The 24,333-nt window shown below is 41.3% G+C and overlaps 1 protein-coding gene across 1 annotated transcript in view; it reads left to right on the forward strand.

Annotated features, from left to right (window-relative positions):
- Positions 1-24,333, forward strand: part of LOC124787768 (dynein beta chain, ciliary-like) — an 834,683-nt gene that overhangs the window by 301,014 nt on the left and 509,336 nt on the right. The window contains exons 19-22 of the mRNA XM_047254657.1: positions 2,130-2,207; positions 3,066-3,251; positions 4,412-4,581; positions 21,540-21,762. Coding sequence (XP_047110613.1) covers positions 2,130-2,207; positions 3,066-3,251; positions 4,412-4,581; positions 21,540-21,762 — 657 coding nt within the window. The remainder of the gene's footprint in view (positions 1-2,129; positions 2,208-3,065; positions 3,252-4,411; positions 4,582-21,539; positions 21,763-24,333) is intronic.

The raw sequence follows: 24,333 nt of genomic DNA on the forward strand, positions 1-24,333 counted from the left end.
GCAGAAATAGAGCCAGCATAGGGCAGATATGCCACCTTCTTTGCTTCATCTTGGTCTTCTTCAGGAACCTGTGGTATAGTGGCTGGTCGGAGTGCCCTCTCAATTTGTCTGTCCGTGTATCCATTCTTGGAGAAAACTGTTTTGAGACGTTCTATCTCTATGGGTAGATTCTCTTGGTCTGATAGGGCACGTGCTCTGTGGACCAAAGTCTTCAGAACCCCATTCTTCTGTGCAGGGTGGTGACAACTGCTGGCCTGCAGATATAAATCAGTGTGTGTTGGTTTTCGGTACACACTGTGGCCAATTGATCCATCTGCTTTCCTCTGGACTAGTACATCCAGAAATGGCAGTTGGCCATTCTTCTCCATGGAACTGGATGGAGATCAGGTGCAAAGAACATCAGAGGCACACTAGATTAAGACAGGTGACTAAGTCAGCCATTGCTGAACACTGTCTGGAACTAGATCATACCATGAAGTATGAGGATACCAAGATTCTAGCACAAACACCCAGATTTTGGGACAGTGTTATAAGAGCATTGATTGAGATTAAAATGGCTGACGATCTTGTGAATCGTGACACAGGGTACCAGCTAAGCAGAGCCTGGGATCCGGCTCTGGAATTGTTAACGGAGCAACGGGGCCAGCTGCAACACTACACAAACAGAAGAACCAGAGACATTGAGGTGGTAAACGAGCCCCTGACGGACTGCCAGGAGCACCAGACCGAAGATGGAACACCCAGAACTGGGACTGGTGGGCGCGGACCGCAGAGGGAACATCCAGAGCCGCAGCGGACGAAAAACGGAGCGGCAACGCTCCAACAGGTCGTGGTGAGCGGGCGCGGACCGCAGGGGGAACGCCTGGTACCCCAGACCGTGGATGAAACCCCCAGGAGCGGGCTTGGTGGGCGCGGACCGCGGAGGGAACACCTAGAACCGCAGCGGACGGAAAACGGAGCAGCAACGCTCCAGCAGGTCACAGGGAATGGGCGCGGACCACAGAGGAAGCGCCTGCAGCCGTTGGTGGAGGGGGAAGACCATAGGCATAAATACTGGACCAGATCCACTCGAGGAGCAGTCTCAGGTCGCACCTGATGAAGGTCTCGAGCTACGTGACCGAAATATCGTGCAAGTACGACGCTGATATCCGGCAGAACACCCGACAACCCAAGATGTCAGGATGAAAAATGTTCATCGTACAACTTTATGAGGAATGAAGATAGTTAAAGGAAGAAGAGTATTATTACACTGTAGTTGGCAGAAATGTAGGTTTTTTTTATATTTTTGGTACCATTATTCCTAAGTGACATCTGATGTTTGGGATGTAGGTCATGTGCTTTGGCATAATTTCCTACCTAAAATTTTATCTCGTGCTTTGGGATAGCCTGTTACAGACTATGAAGATAAGTTTAGATTATCCAGTGTTAACGGCTCTGTGAAACAAATATTTTCTACATTTCACTGGTACAAATAGATAGAACAGTTTGGACGTCACAGATAATGGAGTAGGGAGTATTCATTTACAAATTAAAGTTGTGGAACTGAAAGCCTTATCTGCATACCATTTGATGATGTCTCCCACTATGGCAAACTAAAAATTAGGTAGAAAATTGTGCATAATACTATGATGTAAATCCCAAACACAAGATATTACTGAGGAAGTGTACACTGGACATGAAACACTGCACTGCATTTTTGTCATTGTTTCTATAGTGTAACTTATGTGTATGTCGTGCTAGCAGTTTCTTCCTGTGTGACCATTTGACATCAGTTCCTTTTTTGTTTTCTTCATATGTTTTAATGAATGGAGTTCTGGTTTTTCATAACTAAGTATGGTATGCTGTTTTCAGTTCTATTCCATTCTCATTGGCTAGCAATAATGTGTTTGTCATCATTTGAGTAGAGTTTGTAAACCTACTGTCCCAGCTGTTAAATCAAATCATCATTTGTGCACAGTATAGTGTTATTACTTACAGGCTCACATGTGTAGTAATTTTTTTGTCTTGCATAAAAGCTACTGATGCAACCCATGTCAAACTGCTTCTGCAGTGTATTAGTTAATGCTTACCTGCTGTGTGGGTGAAATTATTATTTGAAATTAAGTGATGCATGTATTTAAATGTTGCAGGAGGATCTGGAAAATAATGAGGACATTAAGGAAATGAAAAAAGAAGTCCTTGATGGTGTGAAGAAAGTTGCAAAAGAGGTTTGTTTTAAACCATGTAGGCAAAATTAATTTTTGTTGCTATTTCCATTTCAACTTTATTACTCCTTTTGGCTTCTGTGGAATTGTTGGTGCTTTATAGAACAATTAAATTATATTAAAATCTACTTCATCAAATTGCATTTTATTGAAAAAAAACTATTGTTTAGTCATTTGTCTGCGTCAGTGAAGAAAATTTTTGTTTTTCATTCCATGGTGATCTTCAGGTACTTGAATAAACAAAATATCACAGTACTACAATTTATGATCTTATAATAACACTTATAATTTATTATGTATTTGATGTGTAGCCTTTACATAGTGGAAAAACATTATTTTCAATATATTTTCAAGACTACTGTATATAAATATTAATTTTATTTGCAGACCAGTATTAGGCTAACACCTACTATCACCTGCCCTTTTTACAGAAGACAAACACACTGTAGAAATAATTACAATTCAGTGTATAAGTTATGAAAGAATTGCTACCACATTCAGGTGGCAAAATGTACAGTACTGTCAATTGACACATACAAAAGTGACACACTACATAGCTTTTAGGACTAATAGTACCTTCCTTGGGAAGGATCAACAGTGTCTGGCAACAAAATAAATTATCGCAAAGAAAAGTTTTGGTTAATAGTTTATTGAAAATATTCTTCCAGTATTGTCATTCACATCAGACACATAAACTAATTAAAAAGTTACTGTTAGTATGTGGGAGCAGTTCAATGATTCATAAATTTTATCATAATTGTTGTACTCTTCTGCCACTACAATGATTTGTCCCGGTGTTTTCTGTATAGAATGCCTTAAGTTGGAAAGTTTGCATCAAGTTATCAGCCGACTGTTTTACAGGCAACAGAATTTTCTAAGAAGTTTGAAGAATATTCATACCTGTGGCTTGATGATCGTGCAAACTATATGCAGCAGTTCTTGGAGTATGGACGACAGTTGACTGGCGATGAGCTAGAGATGCTTGCATCAGAAGAGGAGCAGGATCCTGAAGGCTCGCCTCCTACATTGGACAATTTCAAGGAGCAGGTAATCAATAGATACATTTAATTTTGATTCATTTTGATAGAATACTATTGCCAATAATTCTCTGCACAAGAAAGAAACATGGAAGCAATTTTTATTTTTATATTTGACATCAAAGTTGTACAGAATATTTACTGTCTGTAATAATGTTTGGTAATTAATACAATAAGTAGGTAAAAATGAAAAAGAAACAGAATTAAAATTTTATAAAGCCATGGCTACACTTGTATTGCTATATGGAGGTGAGTCATAGATCCGTGAAAAACACAATAAAATTAAATGACAAGCAGTAGAAATGAATATATTAGGACGCAGATAGATATTTATAATATTAATGAAAAGACTGAAGAAAATAAAACATCAGGGAAGTATCACATGCAAAGATTGAATGTAGAGGCAATGCTGTACAAGCTAAGAGAAAGAAGGGATGTAGGAAGACACAGAACAAAATGGCATTGAAAAGTGAAGGTGGAACAGGCACAAATGCCTAAACCTCAAGGAGCTGAAGAAGCAGGAGAAGAAGAGGAAAAAATATCCTAACTCAGAGCCCCTGCTTTTGTGAGAATTAAACAAAATCTGCAACCTATCTACATGTGAAGTTTACTTCTGTTAGATAGTTGTGATCCATATTCTGAACAATATTATATAAATTCCTTTCTTTTTTGATATTCATAAAACTATGTCTATATGAACACTAGAATATTGGAAGATGTGAAAATTATATATGGCAAAAGATGTGAAAATTACCTATGGCTTATGATTTGTGTTTTTAGTTATAATCCATTCAGTTCTTCACTTATTTGATTCAGTTGAGTGTGTTGCAAAGTGTATAAAATTTGATTTCATAGAAACAGCATGAATGGAGGAGGGTGTTGATTTGGCTCAATATTAATTTTTACTCTGAATCCATAATAAAGAATATTAGTTTGTGATAAAATTCTAGCAGATATTTAGTAGCTGCTGTGAATTTCAAAAATGCTGTTAACATTGTGAGAATAGCTGAAGTACATATTTCAGTTCCAGGAGAAGATACCTCAAGGTGCAGTAGTAACAGCAGTATTTGATGTTGCACAATGCACCTTCACACTTCTTAATATCTGCAATTAAGATAATCTTTTTGAATACTGTTCAGTAATCAGTTTTTATTTCTTTTTTTGTAACAGATTGACACGTTTGAAAATCTTTACCTTGAAGTGGAAAAGATTTCATCAACACACACATTCCACTCTTGGTTTCAAGTTGACATACGCCCATTCAAGCAAGCACTGTTAAACACAATATGCAAATGGAGTGGTATGTTCAAGAGCTACCTTGTTGATTATGTTACATCTAGGTAAGTATGTTATATTCTGATTCTTTTAAATTTTTTCTTCATTTGAACTCATTTACAAATATTTGTTTTTCTATGCCTTTAGTTTACATTAATCATCATTTGCATCATATGTTTTTGCATTCTGCATACCCTTCAAGATAGCTACAAACTATTAGTGTCAGACAGTAAGTAGAGCTCATATTTATTTGGAGATTCCTGAAAACTTTACTTTCAATCCCTATAAGCATAGTAATTTATTACCTAATCTTCAGATGAAATTGCAGGGCAGGGGGATTAATTGAACTTTTCTCCCACAGTAAGCCATTAATATAGTTCATGACGCACTTTCATTTCAAATGTGCTGTCATTTCATGCAGATAATTTCAAGCAGGTGTTATGTGACAGGCTACTCATAGAAATTGCAGTATTTCTGAAACTGCATGGACATTTAGATAGCAGCTACTATTTAAGACTGCTGTGTAATTGGAAAGGAATATGAAAATAAATGTCTTTCCCAATGCATAGCTTTACTTTTGTGTGCCATTAGCAGTTAAACCATTTATACCATGGTGAAATCTGATGACAAAACTGCTCAGGTTCAGTGCAAAACGTGAGACTCTTTATTAGATTAAAGATTGTATATGGTTGGTACTATGGCATGGAATTCTAGATGTTGAAGCTTTTCAGAATTAAAAAGGTGTCAAAATTTTTAGATATGGATGTTCTGTTGACTCCTGAGAAGCCTGTGGACAGTTTAAGTTAAAAGTGAAGAAGTTTTGTTACAGCCAAATAAAAACTAGGAGAGATGATTTCCTAGTTGCAGAATGTAAAGCAGTTGATAGGACTGTGAACTACTGAACAACATCCACAAACAGCAGTGAACTGGGATAACATTAAGCATTAAATAGTGGATAAATATCTAAGGAAGAAAAGTTGAGAGCATGGGATGAGGAAAAAGGTAATAGAAAAGATACGAAAGGGAAGTATTTCAGTTAAATCTCTTACCATTGAGTTGAGGTGCTGATACAGCCTACTACCTCTTGAATGGTAGGAGCCTTATTGGCTGTAGAAGAAAGTAAGGTGCAGCAGACCATTGATAAGAATTTAAGAGACAGTTCAGAAACTGTGTTGAGTTAAAAAGAAAACCTCTTTGCTATGTAGCATTCACACGAGGGCTGTGGACCAACAGCTGCAAGAAAACGTAGTATCTAAGTACTAGGTCAAAAGTATTTGAAAACTTAGTGCTAGCCTTGTTCAAGTAATAGAGAACATTAGGACACTGACTAGGTAAGTAAATAAAGGGGATTAGGTATTGGTAGCTGGGGGCACAGCCAACGTCTGGCCAAGAATAACTACTACAGTATCAGTAATGACCTGGATAAGCTAGATGCAGCAACCTCACACACTAATGTGGCTTTTGTTAATGTTCTGCAGTGCACCATCATCTGTGATGTACAATGTTGTCAGATGAGTTAACCAGGAATGGAACAAGTTGCTGCTGACTTCGGTGGTCACTCTCATCAATGTTGTGTTAGTTGCTGCTATTTGGAGGTGGGAACACACAAGACATGATGTACACTTTAAGAGGATGGAGAAAGGTGAAACGAAATGATTGTATGGCATTGATGGCTGGGAGTCCCCACCTGGTGAAGTTTGGCTACCTAGTTGCAAGTCTTTTCAGTCTACATCACATAGGGTGACTTGCGTGTTGATGATGATGAAATGATGATAAGGACAATGTAACAATGCAACAATAGAAAATCTCTGACTCGGCCAGGAATTGAACCTGGTCCAGCTCCATGGCAGTCAGATGCGCTAACTGCTCAGCTAAGGAAGCAGACTTGACTATAGATAAATTAACAGGACTGACAGGTGGAAATATAAAGGGGCACTGTCACCAATGAGCTGTGATTACAGGTGCATGATGTTAACCTTTTTTAGGCTAAATAGTTCATTCATTCAGACAGACTGCTTTAAAATAAGTGAAAATAAATGCAACATCTCATTCAAAAGAAACTTGTTTGAATGAAGCTACTGTGATGCATCAAGTGTTTTTTCTTAAAAAAAGACATATTTAATTAACTTCTTGTCTGTTTACATGATCTAAAATGTCAAAAGGGAGCTAATCTATTATGCCTGTTTGAGTACTACATTAACACACAAATCCATATGTTAAACATAGCAGCCTATTTCTATAGAGAAAATGTGAAGAAAGGAGGAGTCGCCATGCACATTAAAAATAATATCAAGTTCAAATCTACTGAAACTAGTAGCTTCTGCTTGGACTGATAATTGAAAGCCTCTGAATTATTACTTCCAGAAGCTATTTATAATTATTATAGGACATAGATACATGCTAGGAAATTTTTCAGATATCCTTAGAGAAGTTTTAGATGTTGTTATGTGATCTAACAGACAAAAGGAAGCAAATGATAGTTTTTAGGGGTTTTAACATTAATTTTCTGAAGACTGAGAAAAAAGAAACAATTTGTAAATGCTACTTAACACATATAACATTACTTCTTTTGTTAATTTTACCACCATAATTATACAGGAAAGAGTACACAAATAGATAACATATTTGTAGGTGAGCATGTAATCAGTGATATAAACATTCACTTGTTAGTGAGAGACCTCTCTGACCATGATGTGCAATGAGCCAAAGTTAGTAACTTATTACAATTAAGTGGTAGTATGGGAAACAATTGGACTAATTAATGAACAGACAACAGGAAGCTGAATGGATGGATTTGTATAATGTGGCATGTGTCAGTTAAAAATTTAGTGTAATTACAAATGGATTTCTATCAATCTTTAACAGCTACTTTCTCAAGAAAACAAAGAAACCTTGGATGGTAAAAGGAATCAAAATATCTTGTACAAGAAAAAGCAAATTGGGTGAAATGGTCGGAACAAACAGAGAAGGAGCACTGATTTCATATTACAACAAACAATATGCTTCCATAACAGCAGAAACTTAAAACCTCTAATTTACTTGGGAAATGAAGGAACAAACTTCAGAAAAATTAATCTATATTCATTCAGTGCACCTTGTGCACCTTTGCAAAATCAAAAGCAAATTGCATGGTCTCAACCTCTGTCCTGTATTGTTCTTTAGGCAGTACATATGAAAATGAGTATCAATAGTGATCCTACATTCGACACTGAATTTAGTGACTCAGAAAGTGATGTAGAATATGTCATTACTTTATTGGAGGCTGTAATTGATGACTGTTCACCAGATGACTATTTGGTAAATGCTCACCAGTGGTACAAAATAAGTACAAGAGCTATGCTCCAGCCAGATCCTCCAAGACTTCCTTTCACAGAAAATGCTTCAGTTCATCTAGCGAACAACTGTGCGGATGATGTCATGCCATATGTGTATCAGTTCATTGGCAGTGACTTGCTGCACATCATTTTCATGAAGAAGAATATGTAAAAAGCAATATATATCTAAATGGAAAGTCAGTACCAGCAATAAAATTTGCTTATTTATCACTGTTGTATAGCTTCAAAGCATTGTGATGAAGCCCAACTACCAAATGTGTTAGACAAAACATCTGATGCTCACTAAACCAGTATTCTGATAGCTACTGAGTTTTCTCGATTTAATTTAGTGGGAAAGTGCCTCAGTCTTTCTGACATATCTGCATAGATACCCTGAAGGCCAGGCAGAGATGTGCTATTTGAGTATCTGATATTGTATGGAGGCAGGCTTGGATGTGTACAATACATATCACCGAAAAGGACAGGGTTCTGAAGCAAGACATTCATGCACAATTGCAATTCAGAGTGTGAAAAGTAGCCACCAAATGTGATAAATGTTCAATTCAAGTTAGTTTTATGGCAACAGGACTGGATCTGAAACCATAGTTCACTCAAGGGGTGTTTAAATCATGTGAATGCCAGTGTGTCTTAAATGAACTTCAGACATTGGTGGCAAGTTTTGTTTGAACTTATAAAGTATAATTAATTCAGTGCTCAATAGAAACTGTTCTGATTTCTGAAGACCTTAATCATCATTTTTAAGAGGTTATTGACTTAATTATATAGAGTAGTGAGAGCGAGAGGTTGATAGGTTATGGACCACAAATACTTGTCATCACCATTTTCGTCCAAATTCATGGTATATGCAGAGGTTAGCCACAAACGAAAGTGACAGAAGTGGAAGCTTCAGATGGCCAAGCATTCAGAAAAAATAGCGGTTTTGACATGGGTTGCATGAGACATGAGTCACTGATGCTGGTATAGTTGCCAGGCAGTGATTGGCACAGCAGAAAGAGTACATACCAGTAACTCGAAGTTCATGGGGTTCAGTCCCTTTGCGAAAATATTTTTAATTTTAAATATTTGCATTACTTATGCTGCAGATAAACCAAAATAATGGTCAATATATTGTATTTATTAGTACTTTCATAAAAGGCTTGAGAAGGAAAAGTAAAAGAAAATTTGTGATTGCAAATAAGTATCCGAGAAGGGAAGGTACTTACAGGGTCCATGAAGACTCTGCAAATGATTTTCCAAGAAGGGACTGTAAATAAAGTGCACTGGACTTTGTATCCCACTGGCCCTTGGCAGTTACGAGTGAACAATAGGTTCCCACTGCTGGTAAAATTGGCCCATCATGAGAGAAAACAAAATCACATCCCAAGAAGACTGCTCCAAAATACATTCCATAATATCTCACCAGCTATCCTTACCATATTTAATGTTATGAAATGACAAGTTATGTGTGCTTTGTGCCAAGCTGTGCGCTGAGATGTTTACACTCATAAAAGGTTCTTTCTCACCACATAGCTTGGCAGACGGCATACATAACTCATCATTTCATTAAATATGGTGAGGATAGCTGGGGACATATTATGGATTGTACTTTGATGTAGTCTTCTTGGGATGTGGTTTTGTTTTCTCTCTCAATGGGCCAATTTTACCTGTACCGGACACACACACTCACACCCAGAAACTTAAAACAAGCATGCAATTGTAAAATTTCACCATTTATAATGTGTGGAAAATGTCAAGACAGTTAGTTGTTCCCCCATTTTACGACAAATGTTAACAGAAGATGTGTAAATCATCAACTGTGAAGCAATAGAAGTTTCTAATTACAAATATGAAGTTCTCATGTACGTCTTACAATCTATTCCTCAAAATTTATTTGCAATCCCAAATTTTCAGTTGCCTTTTTTCCATGACTCTTATAAAAATATTAATAAATACAATATATTGAGCATTATTTTAGTTCATTTATAGCGTAAGAAATGTGAATATTGAAAAAAAAAAAAAATTCTCCATAGGGACGCAATTCCACAACCCTTGGATAACCATTTCATACTCTTTCCCCCTCCATTAACTGCTACCTGGTAATCACACTAAGTTATATGTCTCATGCATCACCTTACCCCAAAAATGAAACTTTTTCTAAATGCTCAGGCATCTGAAGCTCCTACTTCCTTCACTTTTATTTCTGGCTTAGCCATGAATATACCATAAATTTGAACAAAATCAGTGATTATGGGTAGGCACAAGGTGCACTTTGTTAGTCACATGGTTAGAAACTTAATTATTGTAATACATGTTCCTTGTGAGTAAAGCTAATCACACATGCTATCACAATCAAGAGTCCAGTGCCAAACAAATACAGCAATAATCTAAAGTATTTTGCATGTAAGAATCATCATTGAATCCAAAGGACTCAAGAATTTAATTAACTCTGTCAAAAGCAGAAATTGTCTGGAGTTGATACCACTCAAGTAAATTATTGAAATCTTCACCTACGTGCAGTGCATTCACCACATATAAAATACATCACAATCACAGGCTATATTTCCAGGCACACTGAAATATGCATTTTGCTGCTTATGTCCTTTTGAAAGGTACTGGAAAATTATACACGCAAGGACCATAATAAACTTATCTCAAAATCAGGTGCTTAATCAGACTCAATTTGGATTTGAAAAGGATTTCTCCACCAGACATAGGTTTTCTGAGATGCTTTCACACTTACGCTTAATGTGCAGTATGGATTCCAGACAAATGAGAAATATTCAAGTATTGGTTGAATGAGCTACTTCTTTTGTGTGTGGCTACACTGCCTGAGGATTCTTCCAATGAGTCACAGTCTGACAATCAGTTTTATGTAGTCATTCCATTTTAAATCACTCTGTATGCATTGTTGTTGTTGTGGTCTTCCGTCCTGAGACTGGTTTTATGCAGCTCTCCATGCTACTCTATGGATTCCAAATAAAAGAAGAACTAAAGAAAAAATGACTGCAAATCAAAAAGTTAATCCAATGATCAAAATGACATAACAAAGGATTAGAAGTAAATAATTACATTTAAACCAATTAACTGAATAAAAATAATGTTCAAGATTATTTTGATAATGATTTAAACTTTTTTTTGTCTATTACTTGCAAACTATGCCCCACCAGGCTGAATGGCTGCAGGGTGTAATAACTGAGACCCTACCCTACATCACCGTATAAACGGTTTCAAAAAATTGATCCTATCCTGACCTCTTCTTGTTAGTAGTAACAATGGGGCCTGACCTAAAGTGAAATGATCGCACAAACTAATTGTATAAAAAGTGGATGGATTCATTAGAAGAATCTTATGGATATGTAATTCTGAGACCCTTACAGATTGATTTTATTGAGGAGACAGAAATGATGTAGTGAAGATTGGTGGGTTTCATTACTGGTTTGTTTAGTAAGTAGGAGAGCATTATGAAGATGCACAATGAACTTCAGTGGCAGACACTACATGAGAGGCAATGAAGAAGTTGAATGTTGAAATTAGATTCCGAGAAGAGTTGGGCAACACTTTACCTCCTCCCATATACATCTCTCAAAAATCAGAGAAATTAGAGGTGATATAAATGTGTCTCATCAGTTGTTCTTCCCATGCACCAGTCTTGAATGGGACACAGGGGAGAGGAAACAGCAGTGATACAAAAAGTACCCTCTGTCATAAATCATGAAGTGGCTTACAGATTGTACACATAGATGTAGATGTCATAAATATTGTGCTGAATATTTGCCATATTGTTACTTAGTAGTCATTCAAATTTTGTTCTTGTAAGGAACTAAATACAACAGTATGTCATTTGGATTGCTGCCATAATTTTCTACTTAACTATCTGCATCTACATCTACATTTATACTCCACAAGCCACCCAGTGGTATGTGGCGGAGAGCACTTTACGTGCCACTGTCATTACCTCCCTTTCCTTTTCCAGTCGCGTATGGTTCGCGGGAAGAACGACTGCTGGAAAGCCTCCGTGTGCACTCAAATCTCTCTAATTTTACATTCGTGATCTCCTCAGGAGGCGCACCCTCTCGAAACCTGGACAGCAAGCTACACTGCGATGCAGAGTGCCTCTCTTGCAAAGTCTGCCACTTGAGTTTGCTAAACATCTCCGTAATGCTATCACACTTACCAAATAAACCTCGCCACTCTTCTTTGGATCTTCTCTATCTCCTCTGTCAGCCCAACCTGGTATGGATCCCACACTGATGAGCAATACTCAAGTATAGTTCGAACGAGTGTTTTGTAAGCCACCTCCTTTGTTGATGGACTACATTTTCTAAGGACTCTCCCAATGAGTCTCAACCTGGCACCCGCCTTACCAGCAATTAATTTTATATGATCATTCCACTTCAAATCACTCTGCACGCATACTCCCAGATATTTTACAGAAGTAACTGCTACCAGTGTTTGTTCCACTATCATATAATCATACAATAAAGGATCCTTCTTTCCGTGTATTCGCAATACATTACATTTGTCTATGTTAAGGGTCAGTTGCCACTCCCTGCACCAACTGGAACTATAATTGTAATGAAAATGACATTAGGTTCTTCAACAAATGGCATTAAAATTACAGATGTTAATTTCAGGATAGGATTTGAAGGAGCTGTTGTATCTACTGTTTTATTGCAAATAAAAAAGTATGCAGTAAATACAGTTGCAGTGACAGACAACCAGAGACTGTGCACACACTTGTACAGAAGCAGTGCAAAAACCAGTCCAGGCCAAATCCGGTAACAAGCAAGTTTGTCAAAACAAATCACAGAACAGTCCTAATTGGCAAGTAGAATCTTCATGGAGCACAGATGACACAAGAGACAGTAGGATGTGCTGCTGGAGTGTGGCCATCCCCACTTGGTCGACAATGGTGTCGGCAGCATGCGAAGCAGGTGGTCTCGTTTCATTCTCTCTCCAGCAGTGTTGAACATAAACTCTTTGGGTGTGATGGAAGCGGCACCCTTTTGGGGAGCTGACAACACAGCCATCGGAGTAAAAAGGCGGAAGGCCACACAAGTGGGACTGCTACCAGAGACAGTCTGTTGTGTCTGAGTAGGCCATGAAGCCTGCTCAGGTGACACTGCAGCAGTCGCGGCAACACAACAGCAGCTGCTCGTTAACAATATTTGCCTCCATTGGCTCATCCATGTCAGATGAGGTGTCATCATCACTGTGCTGCGCTGTCAGTTGTCACTGGACTGATACGTCACATAGCTGGAAGTGTCCTGAATAACGACGAGCCAGCAATGAGGGATCGATGCAATTATGACTGTGGGAGGGCTGGTGGGTGCACTTGTGGGAGGACAGTGTTCAGGCAGCCAATGTTGTGCATCGGCAAAGAGTTTGGCACAGCTGGTGCTCGCATCTCGACATTGTCAGTGTCCAACAGGTCTTCACCCAAAGGCGCCACTACGACACCTGACCCCTGGAATGAAGCAGTGCTTGAAGGCAGACTACCCACTGACATCTGCTGTGGCTGCAGGTCAATGTTCTGTCACGGGCTGCTGACCAGATAAAAGGAACACCATTTTTCCGTAACTTGTTCAGCTGATGAGATGAGCATTCTACATTAATGATAAATTATGAACAATAACTGACTTTGCCCAGAAACAAGGCGTTTCTTGAGGTTCCACAATTTAGGGAGGTTATCAGTAGCTGCTATATAGTTCTTCATGGGTCTGATGACATCCTTCAAAAGAAAGTAGCCTAAATATTCAACTCCTGTCTGGAAAACTTTAATTTTTGCAGATTGCAGTTAAGTTTTGCCCCTTGTAATTTCGTGAACAGAACTTGAATCTTAGCGGGATGTTCCTGCCATGAAGAACCTGTGTTGATGATGTCATCAAGATAGTTTATGCAGCACAGAACAACTTGCATTAACTGTTTTAAAAGTCCCAGTAAAATGGCGAGTGCACTGACAATACCAAACAGCAGACATGTGTATGGAACACCCATAGGTCAAGCTGGTGACCATTATCTGTTGAGAGGCAGAATCTGGCTGAAGCTACAGATACACCTCCAAGTCAATTTTAGAGAAACACTCACTGCCCACAAAATTACTCAAATATTTCTTCTGGGTGGGGAATGGGCCAGCGATCTGCTGCAGATTGGTAAAATTAAAATCCTTGCATGAACAAAGTACCCCCATAGGCTTTTATGTAACAACCAGAGGAGTAGCTCACTGGCTGGAAGGAATTCATTCAATGATATCTAGGCCATGCAACCTGCCTAAGTCTTCCATAACAGGTGGATACAAAGCAAATGGGATAGGCTGAGGTTCACAAAATTTGGGTATGGCTATCGGTTTAAGAATGATGCAGGTCTTGTAGCCTTTTGCAGCACTCATTGCCAGTGAAAACAGTGACCCAAACTCATGACAGAGGTTGTCTAATGCCTGGAATGGGATGGAGTCAGAAACGAGATGTACAGCACCTTGAATCTGAAGAGCAAAAACCCTGAACACATTGAGGCCAAAAATGTTTTTGGACTTCGACCTTTCGATGGCCAAAAATATGACTGCCTGTGTGACATACTGATAATGAGCATTGATAGTGAACCGGCCTTAAACAGGAATTGGCTAATCACTGTAACTGACCAAATAATGATTGATGGATGAAAGAGAAGGGCATCCCAAGTGATGATACATTTCAAGAGTCATGGAAGACACAGGCCATGGTATCAACATGGAAACAGAATAGCCATTGCCGGATTTGCAATCTTGCTGGAACACTGAACTCCTGGCTGATCACTGGCATGACAGTTTGAACCTCCAGGAACTCCATCTCCACATCTGAGGACTGGTCCCATGGGCAGCCACAATATGCTGTGCTAACCGATGCGTGGAGCTGCTGTGAACATTTGCTCAGAAGAAATGAGGGCACAAGGGGATACTGCATCAGGAAGAGCCACAGGCTGACAGCGAAGAGTGTGAACTAGAAGAAAACGATGAGACTGTCCATGAATTACTCTGTTCCTATGGTACTGAACACACCACCACTACACCCACTACATCATCAAAGTGTTCACTTGCAGTCTGTGACTCTTTGAATGCCTTAGCAATAAGCATAATACACCTCTCTATTTGGAGCAGAACAGACCATTACATCATGTATCAGAGAATAACTAGAGGACTGTTGAAAATGATCACACTTAAGTCTGCACTTCTGTCTTAGCCCCCGAAGGTTGGTTACCTGTGCATGACACAACTGGTTTAAGTGCACAAAGTTGGGTTTCTGATGTTACTAATTATTCATCAACACACCCATTTGAGGAAGTGACAAAGCTGCAGGGTCCATCAATGGAGCAGCTTTTCGAAGCAAATGAAATGTTTTGAGCTTGACCTCAGACAAGAAAAAGATTTTTGCAAAGCCAGTTTCTCTACTTGAAACATTGCTGCAAATGCCAGACATATGTGTCCCACTCATCCTTCATCTTGTGGAATAGTGCTAAAAGCTGGGCACATGGGTGGTTGTGCTGATGGCAGGTGCTGAAGAACTGTGGCACCCTATGAAGCAAGTTTAACTGCTGTTGTTACTGTCTGAGCCACTGCTGCCATTGTAACAATGGAACCAATACCAGATCCATTGAACTCACAGAACACATGTGGAAACAAAGTGAGCTCATTGCCAAATACTGTATTATCTGTAGTTTTAATGCAAATAATAAAGGACACAGTAAAATACTGTAATGGGACAAAACAGTAGGAGAACTTGGAGGAGAAGTCAGAGCCCAGAACTGCAACAAGGCCACAGCGAGACAGCAGGTGCTGGTCAGTGAACTGCGCAATTGGCTCCCAATGTCATCGGACCACGAGTACCTGAATCAGGCCACAAGCCACGGACATCGGCCACAACCAGACGTTGCTCCTGCTTGATCACCACCCCCCAGCAGCGCAAGACATCCGTGACACTGTTCCAGGTATCAGTGCCCTGGGGCTAACGTTCGAGAAGCCACTCCAGCTCGACTGACTTCGAAAATTATGCCAGATCCCAGTCTTTGCCTTGTTCCGGATGGTTCACAGTGGCCCACAAACACAGCCCTTGCATGTGTCAGTTGGGAATTGTTGCTGTAAACTCAGCTGCCAATGGACCACAAAGGAAGGTCATCTGCCTTTCTGCCCAGCCTGGGCAGGCAACACTACACCATCTGCCTGCCCCTGCTCCTCACCATTGGTCCAGACTTCAACTCCGGGCAACGCCATCACCATGCCATTTGAACGATGCAACATTGTGCATTAGAGAAGACCTGGTGACCACCTAGGACCACAGCACAGCTGCATCAGTGCTTGCACGCCACCTGCTATATGACAATGTCTGCAGCTATGTCAGCAGAATATTATGAGGAACTCTGGGCCGCACCAGAGAATAGATCACAATCAGAAGAATGTCTGAACTGTATGAATTAGTAAGGAACTAATAAAGAGATATGTTGTGGACTGACAAGACAGCCAGTCCACAGTGACGGGTAACCGAAAGGCACGCACTTAAACTCACGCAGGCTGGCTTGAGGTCTGAAACAGGATACGTAATGAATGCTATAAAGAAAAGTACGTAGCTGCTGGAATACTTAACTTTAATCCACAATTGGTGAACATTGGTCTTGTTACTGTACATGCTTCATTAGATACATAGCAAAGGATAAATGGCGCCTTGCTAGGTCGTAGCAATTGACTTAGCTGAAGGCTATGCTAACTATCGTCTCGGCAAATGAGAGCGTAATTCTCAGTGAACCTTTCCTAGCAACGTCGGCTGTACAACTGGGGCGAGTGCTAGTAAGTCTCTCTAGACCTGCCGTGTGGCGGCGCTCGGTCTGCAATCATTTATAGTGGCGACACGCGGGTCCGTCGTATACTAATGGACCGCGGCCGATTTAAAAGCTGCCACCTAGCAAGTGTGGTGTCTGGCTGTGACACCACATTCCTCCCCCGCAAATCGGCGGGCGGTTGTGTTATAAGGCTTCCGCCCGCCGTGGGGAGGACCCCATGTTGGCGTATGCGACGAGGTGGGGAGCCTAACAACAGGCGAGGCTGTGCCACCCGCACCCGGCCATTCGGTCCGAGGGGAGCTAGGAAACGCCTGAAAACCTAGTCCAGGGTGCATGCCAACATGCGGGGTATGCGCCCGAAGATAGTCAGGAGGGGCCGACAGGTCGACCTCCATCGAGTCGGAGCACCCGACTGGCGAAGACGACAGATGGTCCGGAGCGGGCAAGAGTTCCAAGTCGGAGGACAGCGGGTCACGGGAAGCGATCGGCGGCGCGTGACCCAGGGAGGCGCCTGGCGGCAGCAGCGACGCGTCCTCTGCAGGCGGCGCCAGCGGGAGAACAGGCGGCGGCGGCGGTGGCGGCGGCGCGTCGCCATGGGGCAAAATGGAAGGCAGCTTCGGTAACACCTGGGGATGAGGCGAGCCAGTAGATGGGTCCGCCGGGCGCTGACCGGACGGCACCATCGCTGAAAGCAGACGGGGAGCGGCAGAACCCGTGCGACGACAGAGGCGCAGCTGATTGAGATGCCGACGCACCTCACCAGAGGCCCCCAAAACCAGATACATAGCGCGGCCGAGGCAGCAAAGAATGCGCCCTGCGAGCCAACGCTGTGAACCGCGATAGTTGCGATAATATACAACGTCGCCTGGTGCAAAAGCAGGTGTCTGCTGCTGCACAGGAACCTGATGCGGCGGATGTAGCAAAGACATCAAGGTTCGATGAGGACGACCGTGGAGCAACTCAGCCGGCGAGCGACCATCTCGGGGCTGAGAGCGATACGATGACAAAAAGAGCAATAACGCGTCCTCCCGAGAATGCGACTCTTTCAGCTTCAACATCTGTGACTTGAAAGTCCGGACCAATCGTTCAGCGGCACCGTTTGACTGAGCCGAAAATGGCGCGGATGTTAGATGTTGAATACCATTGGCCTTGCAGAATGACTGAAATTCTGCGGACATGAATTGTAAGCCATTGTCGGAAACAATAGTCTGTGGAAGACCTTCAATACAAAAGATAGCAGATAACGCTTGGATGGTGGCAGATGACGTCGTGGAAGACATCCGGACAACAAAAGGAAAATTACTGAAAGAATCGACCACAACGAACCATCGAGCATTCCAGAATGGACCAGCAAAATTGGTGTGTACGCGTTGCCAAGGGAAGTGGCTTTCGGCCATGCAAAGAATTTCCGCAGTGGTGCGGATTGTTGTTCGGCACACGCAATACAAGAAGAGCACATATTCGCAATCGCAGCATCGATTCCGAACCAAGTACAGTGCTGATGAGCAAGTTGTTTCGTTCGCACTATACCCCAATGTCCTTGGTGGAGAAGCCATAAGACAGAGGACTGTAACGAACGTGGGACCACGACTCTGGACTGATCATTATCAGAACGCAACAGCAAAACACCACGTCGAACAAAAAGTCTCTCCTTGTGTGCAAAAATCGGCGAACCCACGGATCCTCGATCCGTGACTTTGACAAGGGCCATTGCGTGGCAACAAAACGCAAAACGGTAGCAAGGACAGGGTCAGCAGCTGTGGCTGTAGCTACACGACGAAAATCAATTGGAAACGATTCAACCACGTCATCGGTTTCCGAATCAATGAACATGCAAGCAAGTTCGGAAGAATCGAATGCTCTATCCTCAGCAACAGGCAAACGGGACAACGCATCGGCGTTTCCGTGCTTAGCAGTGGACCGATACAAGATATCGCAGCGGTACTGCGAGAGAAAAAGAGACCAGCGAATGAATTTCTGCGCTGTACGTGGAGGTACAGGCTTGTGCGGATGAAAAAGCGATGTCAAAGGTTTGTGGTCTGTGATGATGGTAAAGTGACGACCATACAAGAAATCATGAAACTTTGTAACACCAAATACGAGAGCCAAAGCTTCTTTCTCGATCTGTGAATAATTTCGTTGCGCTGACGAGAGCAATTTGGACGCAAAGGCAATAGGGCGATCATGCGAACCATCTTTGTGCGCAAGCACAGCTCCGATCCCGAAATCCGATGCATCTACCATCAACAAAAGGGATTTCTGGGGATCGAATGGCGTAAGGCAAGTATTAGAAAGCAACGCCGATTTCAACTGGCGAAAGGCGCGTTCGCATTCTGTCGTCCAGATGAACGGAACACCTTTACGGCATAAGCGATGAAGCGGAGCCGAAATGGAAGAGGCATGTGGGATATGGTAATGATAATAGTTAATTTTTCCCAGCAGACTCTGTAGCTGCTTCAAATTCTGCGGCGAAGGCAAGTCTTGTATGGCACAAAGGTGCTCTGGACGCAGATGTATGCTTTGGGCATTGATTACATGTCCCAAATATGGTAAGTCACGAGCAAAAAACACACATTTGTCCTTCCGCAAGCGAAGACCATTTTGTCGCAAGACCTGAAATAATGTTCTGAGATTGGCTAAATGTTCTTCTTCTGTCTTTCTGGAGATCACAATATCGTCCAGATAGTTTGCTGCAGTAGGGACCGACGCACAAACAGTTTGTAAATATTGCTGGAACAATGCAGGGGCGGATGCACACCCGAATGGCAGTCTTTTGAATCGATACAAACCAAGATGCTTGTTAACCACCAATACACGCTGGGATTCTTCGTCCACCGGTATTTGCAAGTACGCATCTGCTAGGTCCAACTTAGAAAAATATTTAACTGGGCACAGTTTGTCAAAAAGATCTTCCGGGCGGGGTAAAGGAAAAGTGGCAATCACTAGTTGTGGATTCACTGTTGCCTTGAAGTCCACGCAAAGTCTCAATTTGCCGGAAGGTTTTGGCAATACTACTAAGGGTGATGCCCGGAGAGAAGCCTGCTCACGTTCAATCACACCTTGTGATTCTAAATTGTGTAATGTTCTTGCGACCTCATCATGCAATGCATGGGGAACATTGCGCACTCTGAAAAATTTCGGTTGCGCGTTTACTTTCAGTTCCAAATGTGCGTCATAGTTCTTAGCGCAACCAAGGCCCGGGGCAAAAATGTCTGGAAGTTCTTCACATAGACGAGAAACACTGGCTGAAGGCACAGTCTGGTTCACTGATAGGACCTGATTTACGATAGACAAGTTAAACAACTGAAATAAATCTAAACCAAACAAGTTCACTGCAGAAGAAGAACGAAGAACGTAAAATGACACAAGTTTTGTTTGTCCCTTGTATGTTGCAAGAAGGCTGCACTGTCCTAACACAGGGATATGCTGTTCGGAATAACTATGTAACTTAACATTTGCGGCATGCAACGGAGGTGTGCCCAGTTGTTTGTACGTGTCTTTATTGATCAATGAAACTGCAGCTCCGGTATCGAGCTGGAATGGGATCACGTTGCCATTAATGTCCAAGTCTACAAAAAGTTTATTGTCCTGCTGACGACGAGAGCGACTGTTTTGTGCAATTTGAACAGACACTGGTACAGAATCACTTGCTAATTGACGTGATTTCCGGCGACGTCGACGCACACTTTTTGTGGGACGAACACCGTCACTGTTAGAGAGAGTGGCAGTGGGCGGAGTGGAATTAACTACATGAATGTCCATGGGCGAAGGTTCACGAGCCTGAGTATTCTTGGTTCGATTCCGGTGCGAAGCAAAGGGCCTGGAATGGTTGTGTGTGTCCGTTCTGAGCTTTTTCTGGCAAACACTCTGAACATGTCCTTTTTTATCACAGAAAAAGCAAATAGCCTGGCAGGACGGGCAATTCTCACGCGAATGTCTAGTAGCACACCGCGGGCAGGACTTTAGCACTGCATTTGCATGCTGGTGCGGGACACGTGGCTGCGCGGACATGCGCGAGGGCTGTTTACAGTTCCATGCAGCTCGCCCGGCGGGGCGGTTAATGTGACACACAGCTGGCGAAGTTTCAAATGATTCCTGAGCAAAGTCAAGTGTGTCTTGCCTATCCAATATGTCTATCACTTGTTGAAGGGAGGGATTGACGAGTTTCAAAATTTGCTCCCGTATACGAACATCAGAAATGTTCTGTGCAATTGCATCACGTACCATAGTATCTGAATAAGGGAGTCCACATTCACACTCAAAAGCACAATCCCTTGTAAGGCCTTGCAAAGTTGCAACCCACTCCCGATTAGTTTGACCGGCCGTACATTTTGTACGAAAGAACGTATACCGTTTTGCAACTACATTAACTGATTCCTTGAAATAGGCACCTAAAGCAGACAAAATTTCTTTGTAGGACAGAGTTGCTACGTCGCATCAAAATATAATGATCTATTGATCACTGTATTCCAAAAAAAAAAAAAAAAAAAAAACTGCTTTAAAAATAATTTTGTTCGTAACAGGAAACAAACCAACACTTTCTGTTGACACTAAGCATCGCATGAAAGACATTACAAGCAGTATTTGTTTTGGCTGATTCCAGCTGCACAGTGCAAAAGCAGAACTGCAAATATGTACTGAAACACCAAAGAAAATGTGTCTGATAACTTTTACGAGAGACACCCTGTATGTTTAAAAAATTGGGTATAGTTGCTGAATAGAGCCCTCACAATTAATCACTGCTACAAGTCCCACTCATCATTAAACTTGTCCTGCTGTGGGATATTGTGAATGCTCATACGTCATTCATGAATAATTTACCATATCATTCATTATTATTAGTATTGTTATTAGTATTTCACACGGTTTATAGTGTGTCATGGCTGACTGAAACTTTTTTTCAGCTTATCCGACCTTGCAGACTTTATACACCAAGCAGATGAAGGATTGCTGCAACCTGTTGAGGAGGGTGACTATGAGCGACTTGTCAGTGTTATGGGCTACCTAATGAATGTCAAGGAGCGTCAGGCTGATACTGACGAGATGTTTGAACCGTTACAGCAAACTATTGATTTACTAAAGCAATATGATCAGGACTTACCTGAAGAGGTCAATGTGCTCTTGCAGGTAATGATGCCAATATAATGTCGCAGCCCCTGCCCATTGTGGTGCTCTGTGTTACATTCTTAGATGTAATAGTTCATGTGATACCATTATTGTTGGTGCGCTAGTCAGTAGGAAAAGTAGAAACAGGCAGTCTGCTGGAGAACATCTGTTGACATGAGAGGTTACTAAGTCTTTTATTAGGAAAAATTTCTGCAGCTGTAAAAATCACCCTTTATACAAAGCAGTCAATCTTTAATGGTTTTACTCTTTGTGAGATGTTTCTTTGAGGGGAATGTGACAGTGTTTGGATAAGATGAAAATTATCATCAAAATGTGTAATTTGTAACATTGTAGTGCAGAGAGCAGACTGGATGTGAAACAATAACAAATGAAAAAAATGAAACATACACAATGACGTTACAACCAAAGTATATCAGGAGGATAATGGAAGGATGTAAAGAGAAACAGAGAATTTAAAAAAAAAAGACCCAGAAATGGAAAAATAGGGAGTGGATAAAGCCAAATATTGAAGAAATGGAGCTTCTGAGAAGGAAATTTCATAGAGGCAAGGAAATTTCATGGAGAGGTGAATAGGACATGGAAACCTTGTATAGGCAGAACAAGTTTAATAAAATATGAGAAGGGCAAAATTATAAGCATGAAGTAGAGCCGCTACTATGATAAAGTCCTTAATCCAATACCAGTTATACCATGGAACTCAACAGAAATACAGGAGGAAGAGGACCCAAATAACAGAGTGGAGCCACCTAATTTAGAAAAGGTGAGAATGCAACGAGGAAATTGAAGATCAACAAGGCGACAGGAAAGGACAGCATTCCAGCAGCATTTTTCAAGCAAGGAGGCTCTGAATTGGAAAGCAACATCCTGAAAGTGGTTAACCTAATATGGGAAGAAGAGGAAATGCCTCAATCATGGAAAGACAGAATTATATGCTCTGCATATAAGAAAGGAGACAAGATGAAATGGGGTAACTATAAAGGGATCACAGTGCTTAATCTAGGATACAGAATCCTCTCTAACATACTGTACAACTGACTCCTTCCAATAATACAGAGGGAAATGGGGCTGTTGCAGTGTGGATTTGTCCTTGATAAGTTAAATATCAATTAGATATTTACCCTTAGACAAATTCTGGAAAAAACAAAGGCATATGGGGTCAGAATGGTAAGGACAGTAACATTGAAACTTCCTGGCAGATTAAAACTGTGTGCCGGACCGAGACTCGAACTCGGTCCCAAGTTCGAGTCTCGGTCCGGCACACAGTTTTAATCTGCCTGGTAGTTTCATATCATCGCACACTCCACTGCAGAGTGAAAATATCGTTCTGGATAGTAAGATTCTTATTCAATGCCACCTTAGAGAAGGTGATGAGAGAAGCAAATCTCTTGAATAGGGGAACAATCTTCATAAATCTGTGCAGATACTGGCCTGTGTGGATGATATCGACATAGTAGCTAGAACTCTCACAGCTCTTGAACAGGCTGGCAGGAATATAGGACTAAATATCAATGAGCAGAAAACAAAATACCTACCTGCTGGGAGAGCCACAGGCAGGACTTGCCAGCCGGAATAACACCTTTATAAGTATTGATCATATCAATTACTTAGGTTCAATTGTATCAGTCTTAAATTATACCTGCTATGAAACAAAGCAGAGACTAATGGCAACCAATAAAGCTTATTTCACCACAACATAGCTTCTATCTTAAGGCTCCTGACTAGAACCACAAAACTAACAATCTGTAAAACACTGATCAGACCAATGTGTACATACACTTCTGAAACCTGGGCTCTGACACCAAAGGATGCTGAATCACTGGATACATTTGTGAGAAGGATCCTCAGGAGAATCATTGGCCCAGTTTGTGAAAGACGAAGATGGAGGAGGAGATACAACCGCGAGTAGTACGTCATCTACAAAGATCAGCCTGTTAGAAAAATTGTGAAGTCATCTAGGCTGAGGTGGGCACAGATGAATTATATGGAAATACCAAAAAAGACTTTACAAGAAAAGAGAGGTGGACAGAGAGGATGTGGCAGACTGAAGATTAGATGGGAGGACAGAGTCATAGAAGGCCTTTAGAAGACAGGCTACAGAAATTGGAAAATGCTAGCAAGGGACAGGGATAAATGAAAGGAGATAGCTGAAGAGGCCAAGACTCATCATTAGTTGTAGACACAGAAGAAGTGCAAAGTATTCAAAGTAATTCATGAATCATCTCTTGCTTCGGAACTGGTTGTCTTTCTCACTCTGAGTACCATGTCCGTTATGGATCATAAGCATTCTGTGAACAGGGAAAAGTGAAAAATGGTGAGGCTGTGATTGATGTAGCAGATTCTGACTTGACTTAAATATCATCATTCTGGTTATGATTTTCATTGTTTCACATCACTGACATTAATATCTCAGTGATTTATGTCTGCAACTGGGCAAACTTATGCAGTGATACCACTGAAAGGGCAGTGGTTCAAATCATGGACTCTTTATTTGAATGTATACTTCCTTAGTTTTGTGATGAATTCCAATACTTAACCAAAGATGGCGTTGCTAGATGCCACCAAGTGATTAAT

Source organism: Schistocerca piceifrons, chromosome 3 (genome assembly GCF_021461385.2).
Source record: "Schistocerca piceifrons isolate TAMUIC-IGC-003096 chromosome 3, iqSchPice1.1, whole genome shotgun sequence".
Taxonomy (NCBI): Eukaryota; Metazoa; Arthropoda; class Insecta; order Orthoptera; family Acrididae; genus Schistocerca; species Schistocerca piceifrons.